Raw genomic sequence first — 19,504 nt, 5'->3', positions numbered from 1 at the left:
TCAACAGGTCTTAAGTCTATTGTGTGTTCTTTAACCGCTAAGCCTTTTACTCATACAGAGAAGAAAAGCAAGTTATTTTGGCACAGTTTGTTTCTGGCAAGTCTGTATTATTTACTTGGTTGAAAAAACACTGCATTTCCTCAGTGCCTTTTGCTCAGTGTTGTGATGTGTCGTGTAGAGTACACAATGCCTGGCATAAAATGAGCATCCACTAAATGTCTGGGGAAAATACACGAGACTGAAATCAGGACACAGATTCCAGTCTCTGCTCAGTTTCTCATGCTTGGGCCAGTTGACAGCTCTCAGTTTTTGTCACCTCATCTGCAAATGATTGTGGGGCTTGGCTGCATCGGTAGTCCCCACTGGGGTCCCACCTGGGCAGCAATGGCAGTGGATGCTGATTTGAATACTTCATGCAGCCCAACAGAGACTAGCCCTCATTCACAATCAGGCTGCTCCAGCCAATGACAACATTAGGTGTCTACGTTTTGGGCTGAGTTATATCAATAGGTCGGGACCCCCGTTGCCCCTCCCTTGGTTCAGACTCCGGTGTCCCTCTGGCCCCACTTTCTCCAATGTCTCATACTCAATTTACTCTCCATGCTCTAGCCAGGATGACCCTTCTAAAATGCTTCTGTTTTCTACTCAAAATACTCCATCTGTCTCCTGCTATCTCCAGAGTGAGGTCCCAACTCCGGCCGGCTCATGAGCCCCTCACTCTCTGGTCCATCTCCCCAGCCCCTTTCCTGCTCTCTGAGATCCTTGTTGGTTCCCTGGACCTACCAGCCTAGTTGATCCTTTACACCCTAAAGCTTTTTTAACCTCTTCCCTTTGCCTGGCTAGCTCTTCCATGTCTTCCAGGCCTCAGCTTGGACATCACCTCCTCCAGGAAGCCTTCTCTGATTCTTTCCCAAGACACTAGGCAAAGTCACTCTCTTCTGTGCTTCATCTCTCTGCATTGTAAGGCCCTATCTAATTTACTGTCTCCTTCCAGACTCTCAGTCTTATTCACACCTTATTCATCATTTCCTCAGCATCTAGTCTAATACTTGGCATTTAATATTTATAAATGTTTGTGGAATAAATATGAATCAGTTTTATTGGGCTAACTTAAAACTTTGATTGTTTTCAGATCTGTCTTTGATTAATTAAAAAAAAAAATGGGAGGGACTTCCCTGGTGGTCCAGTGGCTATGACTCCACACTCCCATTGTAGGGGGTGTAGGTTCAATCCCTGGTCAGGAAACTATTAATATATCCCACATGCTTTACCTAATTAAGAGGTCATATGCCACAGCTAAAGACCTGTTGCAGCCAAATAAATATATGAACAAAAATTTTAGAAAACAATTGGGGAAAATTATTTATTTCATTTGTTAAACCTTTTAAATAATGGTGTCCATGGAGGAGGGCAGAATAAAAGAGTGATGAATATGTAGGGTACCATTACTCTCTAGTCCTTTCTAGATAATGATTCCAGAAATTTATTTGTATAACACTTTGGTTCAGGATCAGAAAAAATATCTGTGAACTAGAAGGGCATCATCAATGAAGAATCTTTAGATTTGTGGATCATAGGAGAATGGGCAGTTACTCAAGTTGGAATCACCAATTTGCCTCTGGGCTTCCTGGTGGCAAAAGCCAAAAGAGGAAACAGCCATTTGCGTGAGTGCCTCAGACATGCTACAAAACTTCTTTGTTCCACAACCTTCAGAGTCACCTTTCCTCCTTTCTCAACTTCTCATGCAGTTTCAAGAAGATGGGGTGCCAAGCAGGGGCCTCACTACAAAAGCCCAGGCCCCATTCACCAGTGTCTCCATTCCCTGCTGTAAGCAAGTCTCACTCTGGTCGTAACCAGGTAGCCCTTTCTGAGCCAACTGTCCAGATGTGGGGGCATCATGAACGTTTGCCCTGAAACTAACCACAGGCATCCTTATGAGATCTGAATGGGTCTCCTCCCATTCACTCAGAAGTCACACAGCTGATGTATGTCTCAAGTTAATGATTGCAAAATCATTTAAAAAGCTAAAATGAGCTAAATGAACAATTTTATTTAGAATTATACCAGTTGTGAGGCAACCTTTATGGACAAAAGGAGGTGGCAGCCCGTACTTGTTCCTTCCTGGTTGGCAAAAATCAAATACTTGCCAGGTCATTGGAAAGCTTGTACCTTAAAGGGATACTTTTGTTAACTAAAAAAAAGAAAACCCACATAGCTATAAGAATTCCCTGGACTCTGTACACTCACCACCTTGTGAGTGGTTCAATTCCTGGTCAAGGAATTAAGATCCCACAAGCCATGTGGTATGACCAAAAAAAAAAAAAGATAGGCACCTAACTTATTTTCCTTAAAAATATTTGTCATACTGATCTAATACCACTTAGGCATATAAGTAAACTGTGGCCTGACTGAAAATGGGAAGAAGTTCGAGTTCAAAATCTAATATGATTTCGCATTATTCCTCTGTGCCATGCATACTAGCCGTTCGTTTTACATTTTCTTGCCTCCACTGTTTCACTATTGAATTGTGGAAATTAAATCACTTCAGCTCCTTTCTCTGTGCTCTTAGCATCTAACAGGGAACTTCTCTGGTGAGTATTTGTGGAACAGCTACCATATTTCAGTGCTTCTAGATGCCATGGATTATAAGATATATCCCACTTACAGAGATGCTATAATGTAAAAAAAGTTGCATCTGAGAATCACTACAATACAGTCTTTGTCCAGAGCAGGTGCTGGCTCTCTTTCCTGGCCATGTGGCGTGGCTGGCTGTGTTCTTGGGCGCCTCAGTAGTGCCTGTGCCCTTCACCCCCTCTGCCCCTGCAGAGGAAGATAGTAACAGAGCAGGACAGAGGGCCCTTGCTCCCTCTGAGGAGACTGTGGGAGCCTGCTGAGACAATCTCGGATCCATTCTCCATGAAAAACCAGACCTTCTCTACCCAAGGCACCTTCACTCATCTGCTCTGAATTCAGCCTTTTTGCTTTCAATCTTTTCTTCTGATCTGGTTTACCCCAGGCGCTTGCTCCCCTCTCTCTTCATGCTGGGGATGGACTGCCAAGGGCTTTAACTGGCTGCTGGAGGGATGTGTCCTGCCCTCACCTGACTGCCTGGGGCTTGAGACCAGCATGCAGCAGAAAGGGCAGGTTTGAGCACAGCAAGAGGCCCCACAGAGCCCCTGGCAGGACCCGCTCCCAGGCAGCTCTCACCCTGCAGTTCCAAGGCCTGTCTCTGCCCCAGGTATCGGGGGGAACCTGCATGGGGCTGGGCTTATGGAGCTCAGAATTCCCTGTAGCCCAGCCCAAGATTTCTTCCCAGCTCTACTCCACTCCACTCCACTCCTAAACTGAAATCAGGGCTCAGCCCAGAGGCTCAGAGGGGAGGAGTGCATTCTCTGGGCTGGGCAGCAAGGGATGCTCCAGTGATTTAAGCTGCATGACTGAGGTGGCCATAGCTATGGAACTGGATATCTATCCCGCAGATGCCAGGAAAGCGCCAGGGTAACTGGTCTGAAGAACAAGTTTGGAAGAACTTTCTGGCATGTGAAGCCCATGGGACAAGAGCTTGGAACCCTTGGGGTTTTTTTGCTCAATGCCTTTTTTTCTCACAAGGGAAACTCCTTTTGGTTTTCAGAATATGGATGAACCTAGAGTATTCTTCGAAGGAGGCAATGGCACCCCACTCCAGTATTCTTGCATGGAAAACTCCATGGACGGGGAGCCTGGTAGGCTGCAGTCCATGGGGTCACTAAGAGTCAGACACGACTGAGCGACTTCACTTTCAGTTTTCACTTTCATGCATTGGAGAAGGAAATGGCAACCCACTCCAGTGTTCTTGCCTGGAGAATCCCAGGGATGGGGGAGCCTGGTGGGCTGCTGTCTATGGGGTCGCACAGAGTCGGACACGACTGAAGCGACTTAGCAGCAGCAGCAGAGTATTCTTGCCTGGAGAATTCCATAGACAGAGGAACCTGGCGAGCTATAGTCCATGGGTTGCAAAAAGTCAGACACGACTGAGTGACTGACACTCTTTTTTTTTAAAAAGGTAGTATGCTGAGACAGATAACAAGTCAGGGAAGGACAAATGTGGTATGATTTTACTCATATGTGGAATCTAAAAAATAAATAGTCATAGATACAGGGGACAAACAGGTGGTTTTCAGGGGGGAAGAAGGTAGGGAATGAAAAAAAAAAAAAAAGTAATTGTGTGAGGTAGGGCTTCCCAGGTAGTGTAGTGGTAAAGAATCTGCCTGCAATGCAATGACCACGAAGACGTGCGTTTGACTCCCAAGTTGGGAAGATGCTCTGGAAGAAGAAATGGCAACCCACTTCAATATTCTTGCCTGAGAAATCCCATGGACAGAGGAGTCTGGTGGGCTACAGTCTTTGGAGTCGCAGAGAGGTGGACACGACTGAGCTGAAACAATGCTTATGCTTATGTAAGCTGATGAGTGCTAATTAGGTTTATTGTGGTGACCATTTCACAACATATATGAAACTGTCACATTGGACACCTTTAATATATACACAGTTTTTGCCAATTACACCTCAATAAAGCTGAAGAATGATCTAAAAAAATAATAAAAATTTAAAACGGATCCTCACCCATAAAAACTCAGGCAGTTCAGAAAAGCATGAAGAGGTAGATCCTTTCTAAGATCTACCTCTCACGTTTGTTTGGTCTTGTAGACTTGACAAGGCAGTTACCCACAGATTAGCTAATAGAATTCCACCATAACCCCATGACACGAAGGGAAAGAAGGTATTGGCCCCACTGCATGCACACTCTGCACCACGAACTGCAAGCCCATTTCTGTGCATTATCTTACTGCATCCTCACCACAACTTGGGGAGAACAGAGATTCTCAAACTCGAGGATGCATCAGCATCACCTGGTGGACTTATTAAAGCAGAGGGCTGGGCCCAGCCCCAGAGTTTCTGATTTGGAAGTAAATCTGGTATGGGCGGGAGAACTTGTGTTTCTAACAAAGCCATACATGGTGCTTTCCTCGCTGCTAATGGATTGGAGGTGAAGCGTTTGCGGTTTTTCTCCCAGACTCCTCCCGTGAGCTTCACTTGCAGTTCGGAGTGTCTGGGAAGAGCATCCGGAGCTCCAGGGGATGCTGATGCTGCCCCATGCTGGTGCCACTGAGGTAGATGCTGTTATGACTCCCATCTTGTAGTTGAGAAAACCACGGTCCAGGGAGGTCAAGTTACTTTCCTAAGGCCATTCACCCAGAAAGTGGCCAAGCTGCCATCTCCAGGAGGTCTGCTTGGTTCTGCGCTCTGTACACTTTCCTCTTCTTCCTCCTGGTTTTCTGCCTCCCCCGCCCTTCACCACCACCCCTGTACCCCCACGACACCACCCCCACCTTTAGGAACAAATGCTAGCTTCCTTATCTTTTCACCCAGTTGGTAAGGCCAGCTGTGGACAGGAAAATGCAGGCACCCAGAACACACAGACCTCAATTCTGCAACTCAGGAAAGATGAGAAATGATGACGAACGGGTGGACCACAGCACATCCAGGCAAACCCTGGATGTCACAACTTCTAGAAGTAACTGGAACTATAGCACAGATTTAATGAATAAATTATAGCGGGTTGGATTGCTAAGCCTCAAGGGAAACCCCCAAGATGCAGGCATAGCGATTCAGTTTCCTTGTATGAAAAACATGTTCTGGCCCTTCTGGTTCTCTCTCCCCTAAGAGTGCTTTGTGCCTCTTGTCATTCATCCTCAGGTTGGCAGTGGGAATGGGGGAGAAGGCACTGGGATTCTGTGAGTTGGCCAGGCTCTACCTTTGGTATAGATAAGAATTCTCCTTAATGAAATCAGCCTTTTAATTGCATATGTTCCGTAACTGCTATTTTAAGTTCTCCCTTTAGCTCTAAGTGATAGTCTTTTTTTTTTTTTTCATTTATTTTTAATTGGATTACAATTGCTTTACAATGTTGTGTTGGTTTCTGCTGTACAACAACAAGAATCAGCTCCATGTATACATTTATCCCCTCCCTCTTGAGACTCCCAAACCCCACCCCTCTAGGTCATCACAGAGCATGGGCTGAGCTCCCTGTGTAGCAGCTTCCTGCTAGCTAGCTCTTAGTCTGTTTTTCATATTGCCTCTGATCATGAAGTCACATGGTATCTTTGCTGCTGCTGCTGCTAAGTCGCTTCAGTCGTGTCCGACTCTGTGCGACCCCAGAGACGGAAGCACACCAGGCTTCCCCGTCCCTGGGATTCTCCAGGCAAGAACACTGGAGTGGGTTGCCATTTCCTTCTCCAATGCAGGAAAGTGAAAAGTGAAAGTGAAGTCACTCAGTCGTGTCCGACTCAGCGACCCCATGGACTGCAGCCTACCAGGTTCCTCCGTCCATGGGATTTTCCAGGCAAAAGTACTGGAGTGGGGTGCCATTGCCTTCTCCAATGGTATCTTTAACCACTACTAAAGAAGAGAAAGGAAAGAGTTCTTCCTCTAGCTTCCTTGCATGTGTCCCATGTCTAGTTCTAGCTCAGGAAAAACGTCGTAAATCCCAGGGATTGTTTGACTGTAGCAACCTAATATTCCAGCAGATTTAGGACAGAAGAGGCGTGGAGGTGGGAGCCTGAAGAACCAATGAGGTTCACCCTGATGGAGGAGCCCTTCCAAATTCCCAAGGAAATCCTTTAAGATAAAGCATCTGTTGTCTGTGAGAGAGGAGAGCAGCTTGAGGAATGTGGCGGCAGTGCCTGGTCATGGGAGTCCTGCCTCGGGCCAAGAAGCTGGGCAGGAGTGCCTAAGAGCCCGGTGCCTGGCACCCCCAGGCTAAGCTGCCATCTTTCCCGAGTCCCCACTCTGGAATGGAGGGGCTGGTCTGGTGAATGCCCCTCAGGGCCCTAACTTGGGGTGAAATGGGGCTTGCTCACCTGCCAGGATGGGGGCTTGACCTCCTCTTCCCCTTACATCCCATCTCCCATGATGTGCATACATGCTAAGTCACTCAGTTGTGTCTGACTCTTGGCAACCCCATGGACTATACCCTGCCAGGCTCCTCTGTCCATGGGATTCTCCAGGCAAGAATACTGGAGTGGGTTGCCATTTCCTTTTCCAGGGGATCTTCCCGACCCAGGGACTGAACCCACGTCTCTTACATCTCCTGCATTGGCAGGTGGGTTCTTTACCATGAGCGCCACCTGGGAAGCTGTGAAGTTTTGTCTTATTTCTCCCAAGTAGGGAACAGTGGCGTTTGTCTGTTTCTGAACTACTCATATTGGAGGACCATCAGAGCAGTGTCTGGCATCCTCAGGGATGGAGCCCAGGTCTGTTCTCTGTTCACATAATGTGTTCTTGGCTCGTTAGTTTCTGTACAGTCATTCCTTTCAGTTGCTCTGTTGTTTTGAACACACTGAGGGTTTTTTGGTTGTTTCTTGTGGGAGGGCTGAAAACTCTATCCGGGTAAGGATGACTCTCCTACCCAGCTGGAATTTAACTCTTTTATTGAATATAATGTACATACAGAAAAGTACATGTATCATAAGTAAGCTTGATGGCTTTTCACACACTGAAAACAGCACCCACACCAAGGAACTGAAGGTGACCAGTATCCTCTTCTTTCAATCACCTCCACACCCAAGGGCTCCCCATTCTGCTTTCTAACAGCCCTTGAACAGGCTGGAGTCCAGCCTCCCGTCGTGAGTCAGCCTGACTTGCAGTTGCCCTCCATTTCAGAGTTGGTGGCTCAGCAGGATCAAGTTGGGACTGACTGCAGGGGGCAGGGCACTGACTCAGCACATGCCAACACATACCCGGTGCCGCTCCATCCCCCCAGGAGGGACACCTGGGGCAGGGTTGGCCCCACCCTGGCTGTCAGATGGTCCTCCTGTCTCCAGGAGGCCATCGAGGAGGTCAGTCCAGTGACTCAGTGTGGAGGGGGAAGGGGCTCAAATTCCCTTTCCATGTGCTTCTAAAAGTCCTACCATGTGTTCCTGGCAGCCGGAGGCCCGCAGAGCAGGATGACTCAGCGGCATCTACGTGCAAAGTAGCTGAGGTCTGCACCCTGGGAAAACCAGCACGCGGCCTTGGGTTGGACTTGCCCCATTCGGTGCAGCCCGTGTTGTTTGGAAACCATTTCCCCGGCATCTATGCCAGGCTCTCTATTTACCTGTGTGACTGTGAACACTGATGCCAGCTGCCAGCCTGGACCTGTTTGCCTCCTTACCTATCCTCCATCCAGCCTCTTTCATGGGCCCCCACTGACCTGACTCCACATCACGTGTGTGCTCACTTCACTAATAAAAAGCCAGGTTTGCCTCTGTGCTCACCCGCATGCATGTCTTGCATCCTTACACTCTGCCCTCTGCTCCCTCAGCAAAGAGCCACCCTAACTGTCGGGTAGGAGGGACAGAGGGCTGGCCAGCACAAGGGGTCAGGAAGAAATGCTTCTGGATTAGTCGATATGGGTGTACAGAGGCCCTCCCCAGGGAGCCCCATGTCATGCCTAAATGGCAGTAAGATTTTCCTCCTCTACCTCTTGACATGGTGTCTCTCTGCTCTCCATGACTTCCTCGCTCCACTCTGTAGGCTGTCCTACAGAGGCAGGGAGCCCTGGAGAGATGTGAGTGGTATCTCCACTCTACCTGGGAAGCCAGGAGAAGAGGTGGGGCAGGTTTCCTCTGACTCAGGCTAGAGAGGTCTTGGGAATCATCCGGTCAGAGGTTCTCTAACAGATTGCCTAAGGATCACCTGAAATAGACACGTTTTTCAGGTTCCCTCCCTCCTCCAGGTCCAGGCTGAGGCCCAGAAATCTGCATATCTGGAAGGCATTCCAGGTGATTCTGATGCAGGTGACCCCAAGCCATAGCTTGAGGAACACTGATCAAACAATCCCTTCCCCAAGTCACAGGTGGGAAGAAATCGAGACCCCGAGGGTTCACACCAGACCATATGGAATGAGGTGCAGACCTCAAGTCTCTGCTTCTTTCCGTGCCTGCCCTGCTCCTGTCTCCTCCCACACGCCGCCCCGCGCCGCGCGGAGGGGTGAGGTGGGCGGGCTGATACCCAGACTCTGTGGATTCCTCCTTCGACAGGGCTCTTGCCCCGCCCTGCCCTGCCCTGTTACTGCCGTCACTTTAAACTGGACATTAAGACACAGAATGGTGTTTCTTCAAGGGCCAAATGTCTTCCTGCCTCTCTATTTTTTCTCTTGCACCCCTTATCACCCCGACTCTCCTTAAAACACAGATTACCCCCAACCCCACCCCTCCATCCACGAGACAAAGTGGGGAAAGCCTGGCCTCCTCCTCCATGCTCCCCTGTTTGACCCACCTTATCTTTCTGACAGAGTCTATCCCTCCCCCCGTAACAACGTCTCTGTATGTCTTCCCTCAAATGCCACCTTGCTCTTTCTTGCCTCCACTCATGTGACGCCATCATCAACTTGGCCAGTAGCACTTCCTTCTGGCCATACTGAATCCTCCCCATCCCCCAAGGTCCACGTGAAAGTCCTCTTCCTCCAGGAAGCTTTTCTTAACCATCCAGTCCTAGCATTCTTCTTCTCTGAACCATCAGAGCACTGAACCATTTACTTGTTATCTGCTTTTATTACCTATTATATTCTGCTTTGAATTGTGAGCTTTAAGTAATTCCAGCTACAGACCACAGCCTACCAGCCTACACTTCTAATTATCCACCCACTTAGCAATGTGCTTTGCACATAATAAGTAAGTAAGGGATGTTAGCAGAGATGGAGCCTTGCAATGCTAGAGGCCAGGAGACCTTGGCCTGGAGGCAACTAACTGATTAGCTCAGGGAATTTTCTAAGCCTCTTGGGCTGGCAAACATCTAAAGGCTAACTAGAAAATCCAAGTCAGATCTTTCTCTGGATTCTGCTTCCTCTGTTGTAATGGACTTCCTTGCCTGTCACCACCCCTCCTGTGCCAATGTGGCCAGTTCCACCCTCCTGCTCCCCACAGCAATCTCTCTTGCATATCCCTTGTCACTCAGTCCCAAACAAGACATTATTAATATCCCTGTACTTGCCAGTGGACTCTGGGGCTTGGCCATCATCCCCCATTCCAGCTGATGACCAGTTCCCATTCACTGCACACACATGAGCTGAGCCTATTTCAAGCTGCTTATCTCAAAACCCTTTTGCACACCCTTGACATCCCTGTCTCTCCATTTAAGACAACCATTCTTTTACTGAGATCGACCATCACTGCTTGGTCCCTTGCTTGCTTACAAACATGACAACAAGAAGTTAATGCTAAACACACTGGCAGCTTCAGTTCTGGGACCTGGGCCTAACTTTCAGAAAGGAGCCCTTTATTCTTTGTTTATTGTAGGATGAATGTCCTACAGAGGAGAAGGGCACTCTCTTGCTTAGGGCCCCTGCAGTCGGAAGGGAACATGAGCATCCTCACCTAGGTGGTTTGCAGGAATCTGAAAACCTTAACACTGTGACTTGCAATTCGAATGCACAAAGCAGGCTCAGCTCCTCGGAGAAAGAGCTGTCTGTGACCCATGTGGAGCAAGTCTTTAGGGAAGACTTTGTGTCCTCCTTTAACAAGACCAGAACTGCTCTCCCTAACCCCCTAGATAATCTCCAGAAAACAAGAAGTTTCTCTTTAAATATAGCCATCTCTTCAAAAAAAAAAAGATCGCTACTTACCTATATAGGTCCACTTGGATCCTGCAAAGAAGAAAACAAAGGAAGTAAGTACAATTGAGCTTGAACACGTTAGAGAAAATACGACAGATTTTACTATTATTATCTGGGGGATGGGGGCATGCCACACAGCTTGTGGGATTTTAGTTCCCCAACCAGGGATTGAACCCAGGCTCTCAGCAGTAAAAGCTCTGAATCCTAACCACTGGACCGCCGGGGAATTCCCCAGATTTTAGTTTTAAATGGGTGAGATTGAAAAGGAGGTAAATGCTGAGAACTTCAAACTTTTTCATTGTGGAGAAAAGGGAATAAACCCTTTTTGCACTGTTGGTGGGTATGTAAATTGGTACAGCCACTATGGAAAAGAGTATTCAGGTTTCTCACAAAAATTAAAAACAGAACTACCATATGATCCAGAAATTCCACTCCTGGGTATTTATCCAGAGAAAACAAAAACTAATTAGGAAAGATATATGCACCCCCCATGTTCACTGCAGCATTATTTGCAACAGTCAAGATGTGGAAAGAACCCAAGTGCTGCCCATCAATAGAGGAATGGATGAAAAAGATGTAGGATATATATATATACACATATATACACATACACATGTACACACACACATACACACCATGGAATATTACTCAGCCATTGAAAGAATAAAATATTGCCATTTATGACAACATGGATGAACCTAGGGGGTACTATATTAAGTGAAATAAGAGAAAGATAAATACTGTATGATTTCACTTATATGTGGAATCTAAAAAGAATGAACAAACAAGACAAACAGTTATAGATACAGAAAAAAACGGTTGTCACAGGAGAGGTGCATAAAGGAGAGGAAATAAATAGGTAAGAGAGATTAAGAGGTATAAACTTCCAGTTACAAAATAAATGAGTCACCAATATGAAACGTACAGTGTGAGGAATACAGTCAGTAACTGTAGTATCTGTGGATGGTGACATTTTAAATGTATAGGAAAAAAACACTAATCTATATATCAGGAAATAACATGCTGTTGTAGGTCAATATACTTCAAACTCACTCATAGAAAAGGAGATCAGATTAGCGGTTCCCAGAGGGAACGGGTTGGGGCAGGGGGAACTGGATAAAGGTGACCAAAAGGTTCTAACTTCCAGGAATAAGTCCTAGGAATGTGATGTATTAATACAACATGATAAATATAATCAACATTGCTGTATGTTACATATGAAAATTGTTAAGAGAATAAATCCCAAAGAGTTCTCATCACAAGGAAAAATTCTTTCTATAAACTTTGTACATGTATCAGATAATTAGATGTTTGCTAAACTTACTGTGATAATCACTTCATGAAATATACGTCACATCATTATACCACACACCTTAAATTTAAACAGTGCTTTATGTCAAGTGTATCTCAATAAAACTGGGAGAAAAAAATTAAACACACCACCTTTCTCAGAGTCTGTGTCGGAAAAACTGCCTCTCAGAGCACCTGTGCTTCCAGGGAAGGGGCACAAGGCAGTGATTCTCTGCAGGGGTCCAGGGGTAGGGGGCTTCTTCATCAGAAGCCTCCCGTATATCTTAGAAAAGCCACATTTCACTATCCAAATTGTTAATAAATTCACAAGGCTCAAAACTCAAAAGCTGCCAAGAGGAACACAGTGAGGGCACTTCCTACCACCCAACCTCCCTGCTTCATCAGACTCAACCAGTTTCACAGCTGATGGGAACCCCTGCACAGTGTGACTGCATACAGGTATCTGTATTCTCTTCCCTTCTTTTTTTTCACACAAATGCTGGCCTCTGGGAAATGCTGTTTTGCATCTTGCTTTTCCCCCACTTAACAACGCAGCCTAGAGAAGAGTTCAAGCTCATTCCAAAAGGAAGGTTTTTATTGAAGGAAGCTGCCACCGTCATCACCGGAGTTAGAATTCCATGGGTGGCGGCAATGTGGATGAGAGGTCCTGCCAGGACTGTAATGAAAGTCACCTGTCACCTCCCACTCACACCCTTCACTCATAAAAGTCCTTCATGCTAACAACTAAATATAGTTTTAAAAAGTCATTGCACAGATAACCAGCAGGGACCAATCGTATAGCACAGGGAGCTATAGTCAGTATTTTGTAATAACATATAAGGATAAAGAATCTGAAAAAGAATATATATGTATATATGTATCTGAATCACTTTGTTGTACACCTGAAACTAACACAACATTGGAAATTAACTACACTTCAATTTTTTTAAAAGAAAGTCGTTGTGGAGCTATGCTCTTGACACACTTCCCTCTTCATCTCCAGAGAGAATCTTTGAGCTAGAGGCGGTAGTCCAGACCCCTTAGAGTATTTGCTGCCTTTCCTCATTAAAAATGCCCATAAGCTTGAACACAAGAAATTTCACATACAGTTAATTTCATAGGAGGTGCATAGAACTGTGCTGGTTTTTTGTTCTGTGTGTTTTTTCCTTTTTCTTTCTTTTACTGTAAACTTCTTTGCCACAACTATTATTGCCACAAATTGTTGTTGCATAATTAACTGGCAGTAAGACATTTCTCCCATGAAAGATCAAATAACTGGTTGACAATTTTTGGTTTGGCAGTTGGATTTCTACTGCATTAGCATTCCAATGCATTAGCATTTCTTCCAGTTAATGATGTTATTGATGGCTTTATCCAGCTGACCAGTGATGATCATTAGCACCAAGAATTGGTTTCTTACTTTGAAACAAACTACACTGGCGGAAAAAGAGGCCAAGGGCCTCAAAGGTTGAGCCAATGTTTTCCACAACTTTGAAACATCTATCAACAGATAGGTGACAAGATGCCAAGAATCCACCATAGGGTAGAGGCTTTCACACTGCAACACAAAGCTCAGGTATAAACATGCACCCTCATACTTGGAAACTGGTACCTCTCTTAAGGAAGGAAAAGTGTGATGCTGATTGAGGAGATGAATCAACAACAAACAAACAAAAAGTATAAAATACTATGAACGAAAGACTTGGAAGGCAAATGCTTAGGTACAGCCCACAAGATAAAATCAGTTATTTGCACAGTATTACTATGAATCTACATACATTTTAAAATATATCCAAATATTTTATATTTGTAAGAAAGTCTTTTAAATTTTTATTTATTTCTTATGTTTCATTATGTCCTTTAAAAATTTTATTGGAGTAAATTTACAGTGATGTGCTAGTTCCAGGTATATGCAAGCTGAGTCAGTTATATACATACACATATATATATCTCCACTGCTTTTAAGATTCTTTTCCCATGTAGGTCCATTACAGAGTATTGAGTAGAGTTCCCTGTGCTTTACAAAAGTCCTTATTAGTTATCAGTTTATGTATAATAGTGTGTATATGTCAATCCCAATCTCCCAATTTATCCCTCCTCACCTTTTCCTCTCCAGTAACCATAAGTTTTTGTACACTTGACTCAATTTCTGTTCATTATGTCTTTTTTGATGTCCTGCTTTTACTTTTTATTATTTTATTTTCTACAGCAAAATTGCCTAATGGGCCAATTAGTTACGCCTTGAAAATGCTTGTGGCAAAGAGGTGTACCATGAAAGTATCCAGGACCCCACTGCCTGCTGCCTGCCAAGTCGCTTCAGTCGTGTCTGACTCTGTGCGACCCCATGGACTGCAGCCTACCAGGCTTCTCTGTCCATGGGATTCTCCAGGCAAGAACACTGGAGTGGGTTGCCATTTCCTTCTCCAATGCATGAAAGTAGAAAGTGAAAGTGAAGTCACTCAGTCGTGTCTGACTCTTAGCGACCCCATGGACTGCAGCCCACCAGGCTCCTTCATCCACGGGATTTTCTGGGCAACAGTACTGGAGTGGGGTGCCATTGCCTTCTCCCCCAGGACCCCACAGACCCCCTGAAACCTACTATGGACTGGACAGGGCTTAATAGTCCCTAAATTCACCTCCTCTGAATCAGCAGTTAGATGAAGACATTCAGAACCATAGTGAGCCCAAACTTCTATGTGACCCCCAGGTTTACTGCTAGCCTCTCATTGAAACAATAGTGAAAAGGGGAAAAAAAAACCCAAACATGGCTTGGGAACTAAGCTACAGAAAACTTCAAACCACTTTTCTGAACATTTTCCTTTGGCGTTCTGTTTGAGGGGTTTTATTAAAATACAACCATGGATTTCAGAGGTAGAGGAAGCCAGAGGATTGTCACTTAGCTGGCCAGAGCACTTGGAGGCCCAGGATGTAAAATCTCACAAGGAACAGGGAATTTCATCTCAGTGCTTCCCTGGAGAGGCATAGGCCACTCAGTGATCCTGGAGGCCACCAGGAAAAAACATCTGCGACTGCTGAGCGGTCCTGCATTGGCCAGAAATTTTAATTGCACCTGCACCAAAATCAAACTATGGCCTTAACAGCCTGTATCTTCTGCTCCCTTCCCCGAAGCTTGCTAAGCTGAGGTTTCCATACTGTTGCAGCGCTCATCCTCAGATGCGGCATCAGCACAACGCTCTGGTAAGCTCAGTGAGACCGCGTGCCTCTGGGACTGTGGGCTCAAGGACGCAGGCCTGGGCACATGCACTCAAAAAGCAGCAGAGCAATCTTTCCTGCCCTCGTTTTGCTGAGCGACCCTGCTTGAACCTCAAGACTTGGTGCTTTGGGTATAAATGGCCGTGTCTGGAGGGGCTCGAAAGCTGGAGTCTGGAGAAGAGAGGCACCGTAAAATGAAGGGGAGGGTGATCTGGGTCAGGGGGTCTCACTGGATGAAGGTCAGTGCCCAGTTTGGTTCATTGTCTGCTAGAACTGAGGTCAAGAAAACTTTATAAAGGAAGGGTACACCTTTGCTTTATTTGGAAATGGCCCCTCCTGGTTTCCCACCTCTCACTTTAGGGGCAAGGGTCTTCACAGAATTAAATTGCCCCCCACCCAGGCAGGCCAGGCAAAGGCCCCTCCCTTTGGCTGCACCTCAGTAGCTTCCTGGGGGCGTCATCACTTCTTTCCAGGTGGATGCCTGTTAGAACCTGCAGCCCCAGCTTATCCTGGGCAGGGAAAATGTCCTGGCTGCTTTCGGAGGAAATGATATTTACAAAGATTCAGGTCAGGGGTTCTGGGCCCTGCTTGCTCCCTGTCCTGGATGCTACAACCTTCCCTGACTAACTGACGTCCGGGGAGCCCAAAGCTGCCCAGCTCTCCACACCAGGCTCAGGCAGAGCAGGTTCTGCAGAATTCATAGAAATGTTACCCCCACCCCCTCCCCCAGCAACTGAGAGTCCCCAGGTTATCTCTGGAAGATGCTTGACTTTTATTATGCCCTCTCCCTCCCTGACTCCGAAGTTTGCCAGTGCCAGTCACTGAGAATTCAGGTGCTCCAGGAAGATCCCCTGGAGGAGGTCATAGCAACCCACTCCAGTATTCTTGCCTGGAGAATTCTATGGACAGAGGAGTCTGGCGGGCTACAGTCCATGGAGTTGCAAAGAGCTGGACACGACTGAGTGACTTAGCATGCATGCAGGCAGAAGGCAGACCACTTTCTCACCCACTTCCCCCCTTAACCCCCTTAACCCCACACTTGGGTTAATACTGAAACTTTACATCTCGGTGAGTTTTGCTTTGACTAAAAAGCCAAGAAACCTGCCTGAGGAAGAACAGAATAAAAGCTGTGTTCTTAGAATCAAGGGGGTAAGCAGGCTGGCTGCTCAGTGTAGAGTGAAAGTAGATTTTTTTTTTAAACTGAAAACTTTCCCCAGCCCAACTGGGAGAAGGGAAAAGAGAGAAGGGCAAGGAGGAGGGGGAGAGGAGGATCCAGAGGGTCAGAGAAGCACAGTGGGCAGGAGGAGCTGCCCCCAGAGTGAGGGGAGAAACAGGCTTTCAGAAGAGGGTCGGTAAAGGGCTTCTCTCTCGTCTTGGAGCTAAAAGGGAGATTTCAAGTCAGACTCTGGGTTTCAGTGCAGCTTTCTTCAGAGGGGAATATACATTAAAGTCTGCAGTTTTATAAACTAATTTCCACTTTTATAATTCCTTTCTCCCATCTACTTTCTCCCCCACCAGATGAGGAAGATAACTACCAAGCATATCAAGCCAGCTAGTGGACTTGAACTGAATTAAGAGGACTGACAAAGCTGCTGACAGCCAGGCTCCCTCTGCCTCTCCTACCATGCCCCATGGGCACCATGCCCTCTGATGGGAGGGGCTCCAGCTTTCATGCCTCTGAGCAGAACCAACTTCTCACCATCACCACCCAGCCAGGGACTATGGACTGGCAGCCATTCTAGTCACTCTGGGCTCTTCTAGGAATGTTTCAACCTAGCCTGGGTCTAGGAATGGTCGCCGGAGAAGGCAATGGCAACCCACTCCAGTACTCTTGCCTGGAGAATCCAAGGGACGGGGGAGCCTGGTAGGCTGCCGTCTATGGGGTCGCACAGAGTTGGACACGACTGAAGCGACTTAGCAGCAGCAGCAGGAACGGTCGCACCTACAAATGTCCATACAAACATTTGGGGCAAACTCTGTCAAGGGCACTAGCCACCATCTGTTACTCAGGAAGTTTCTGTAAGTCACCATCTACTCCTCCAGAAAAGGGCTCACCCAGCTGTGGAGACCCAGTCAGAAGCCCTCACTTAGCTGGTGGCTGTCTACAGGCTTCCCTGATGGCTGGGGTAAGGATCTGCCTACAATGCCGGACACACAAGAGAGCCAGGTTCGATCCCTGGATCGGGAAGATCCCCTCAAGGAGGGCATGGCAACCCACTCCAGTATTCTTGCCTGGGGAATTCCATGGACAGAGATGCCTCGGGGGTTACAGTCCATGGGGTCCAAAAAAGTGGGACACAACTGAGCGACTAACACTATAGCTGCTGGCTGCAACTCATCTCCCAGACACAAGCCCTTCTACCATCTCCTGCTACTGGCTGGGCACCACCAGCCTCCATCCCTTCAGGGTTCAAAGCCCTAACTACACTCAGAAATAAGTTTATGCACGCTCGTCTGAGGGCACGTCGGGCACACACGTACAACTTCAGAGTAGTAGAGCCCTTCTGGAGAAAAACGGTGATTAGGATGAGATGCATCATCTCTTTGACTTGGAGGTAAAACTTAATGGTAAAGAGTCTCTCCTCCAAAGGAAAGCACCCACCACTGTGCGAACCCTCCCTGGTAAAAAGGCTGCTCAGGAACACCCCAGACACTCCTCTGCCGCCTGCATGTGGATCGGGGCACAATATTTTACCTCCTAGTTCTGTTTCTCCTACCCGGGTTAGCAAATTCCCAAGCCACCTCTCCAGCGCTGCGGGTGGGTGTTGGGGGGTGTACTCCCAGAAACGTATTTTAATGCGAGGGCAATGTGCGGCAAACCGCTCCCGCACTACCCCGCCCACCCTGCGAAACCAGAAAGGATCCTGCATTCCAAAGGAAAATGAAGCATCCTTTGTAAAAACGTGCTGTTGGAGACCCTGCAGGTCCTTCTCCGCTCCCCGCAAATAATTTTACTTTAACGAGCCGCGTGAGGACTCCTCCTGCCCAGGTGTGGCTGAGCGCTCGGGATTGTTCGGAAAGAAGAGGCAGAAGGAACTTTACCGTTGAGCGGGGCTGGGCTGGAAGGCTGTTCCTTTAAGACCACGAGCAGGAGCACGGCCGCCGCGTGTAGGCTGCGGAGAGGCATCTTCGGGCGGCTCCCGGCGCGGGCGGAGAGCGCGGGTTGCGGGCGGCTGAGCTCTTTCTCGCCCTCTGGCTCTGGCGCTGGGGCCGGCGCGGCTCTCACCGGGATCTTGTGAGCACAGCCAGGGCGTCGCGGCCAGCACCTCTGTTCTTTGGGCTCCTGGCCTCCCGCGGGCTGCTTTTATGCAGCGACTCAGCCCCAAACAGATGATGTCACCGGGGATGGGGTGGGGGGGAGCGGTGGGGAGAACGCCCTGCCTACAGGAGGTCTGGCGCCCCAGTTCCAAGGTGAGTTGTAACCCTGACTTCAGCCGCTGTCCGCGGGGCAGTGGTCCGGGCGCTCCTCGAGCCGGGGCTGGCGCGGAACCCAGTTCTCCGTGGAAGCCGCGGGCGGGCGGGGGAGAGATACGCCTGCCTGGACCCAGTGGGGAGGGGTGCGTCCAGAGACGCGCTTCAGTGGCCACGACCTTGGACTGTCATTGCCTCTACTTGAGAAGCCTCCTAAGTACTATACCAGTCTGGGCCAGAGACTCTTTCTGTGCCTCCATCGTGTGCTTGCCTGGACTGGGCACACCTTACGGACTGGACCTGACACCTAGGGATTAGGAGGGGTGGGCTGCATTCAAACTCAGAATTTCTGTGAACTGTACAGTCAATTCACAGAAAGGTCCTGAAAAGGTCTTACCTTTGAAATATAGACGCAAAGAAATTAACAGGTAAATAGCTCGGGGTTGAGGGTGCACTGTGAAATAGAAATAGATATGTAGGTAAAAAGAAGAAATGAACAGCTTTGCTAAGCAATCAGACTTTCACCTTAGAGCAGATATAACTAGTTCATAATATCAGTCTTTCTCTAGGAAGCTGGAGAGGAAGAAGGGGGTCCCTTTTCTGGGCACTTGGATGAAAGAAAGGGACTTGCATGATTTCTTGAGCGCCTACTTGATTTCCCAGGTGGCGCTAGTGGCGAAGAGCCTGCCTACCAATCTGGGAGACATTAGAGATGCTGGTTCGATCCCTGGGTTGGAAAGATCCCCTGGAGCAGGGAATGGCAACCCACTCCAGGATTCTTGCCTGGAGAATCCCATGGACAGAGGAACCTGGTGGGCTCCTGTCCCAAGGGTTGCAAAGAGTTGGACCTGACTGAAGCGACTTAGCATGCAGGTCACTCAGTGTAAGATGTGTACCAGGCATTTTGCCTCTTGGCTCAGATTCATGTTGGTGTTGTTTTCAGCGCATGTTATCAGC

At 47.6% G+C, this 19,504-nt stretch overlaps 1 protein-coding gene across 1 annotated transcript in view; it reads right to left on the bottom strand.

Moving 5' to 3' along the window:
* The window catches only part of CA12 (carbonic anhydrase 12), a 60,161-nt gene extending 41,703 nt beyond the window's left edge, over nt 1-18,458 (bottom strand). Inside the window, exons 1-2 of the mRNA XM_055537709.1 lie at nt 18,179-18,458; nt 10,643-10,663 (exon numbers count right to left, since the gene is read on the bottom strand). Coding sequence (XP_055393684.1) covers nt 10,643-10,663; nt 18,179-18,263 — 106 coding nt within the window. The 5' untranslated portion in view covers nt 18,264-18,458. The remainder of the gene's footprint in view (nt 1-10,642; nt 10,664-18,178) is intronic.
* Between the last annotated feature and the right edge of the window lie 1,046 nt (nt 18,459-19,504).

The sequence above is a fragment of the Bubalus kerabau genome, chromosome 10 (genome assembly GCF_029407905.1).
Source record: "Bubalus kerabau isolate K-KA32 ecotype Philippines breed swamp buffalo chromosome 10, PCC_UOA_SB_1v2, whole genome shotgun sequence".
Lineage (NCBI taxonomy): Eukaryota > Metazoa > Chordata > Mammalia > Artiodactyla > Bovidae > Bubalus > Bubalus kerabau.
This window is presented reverse-complemented; position numbering and strand designations above follow the sequence as displayed.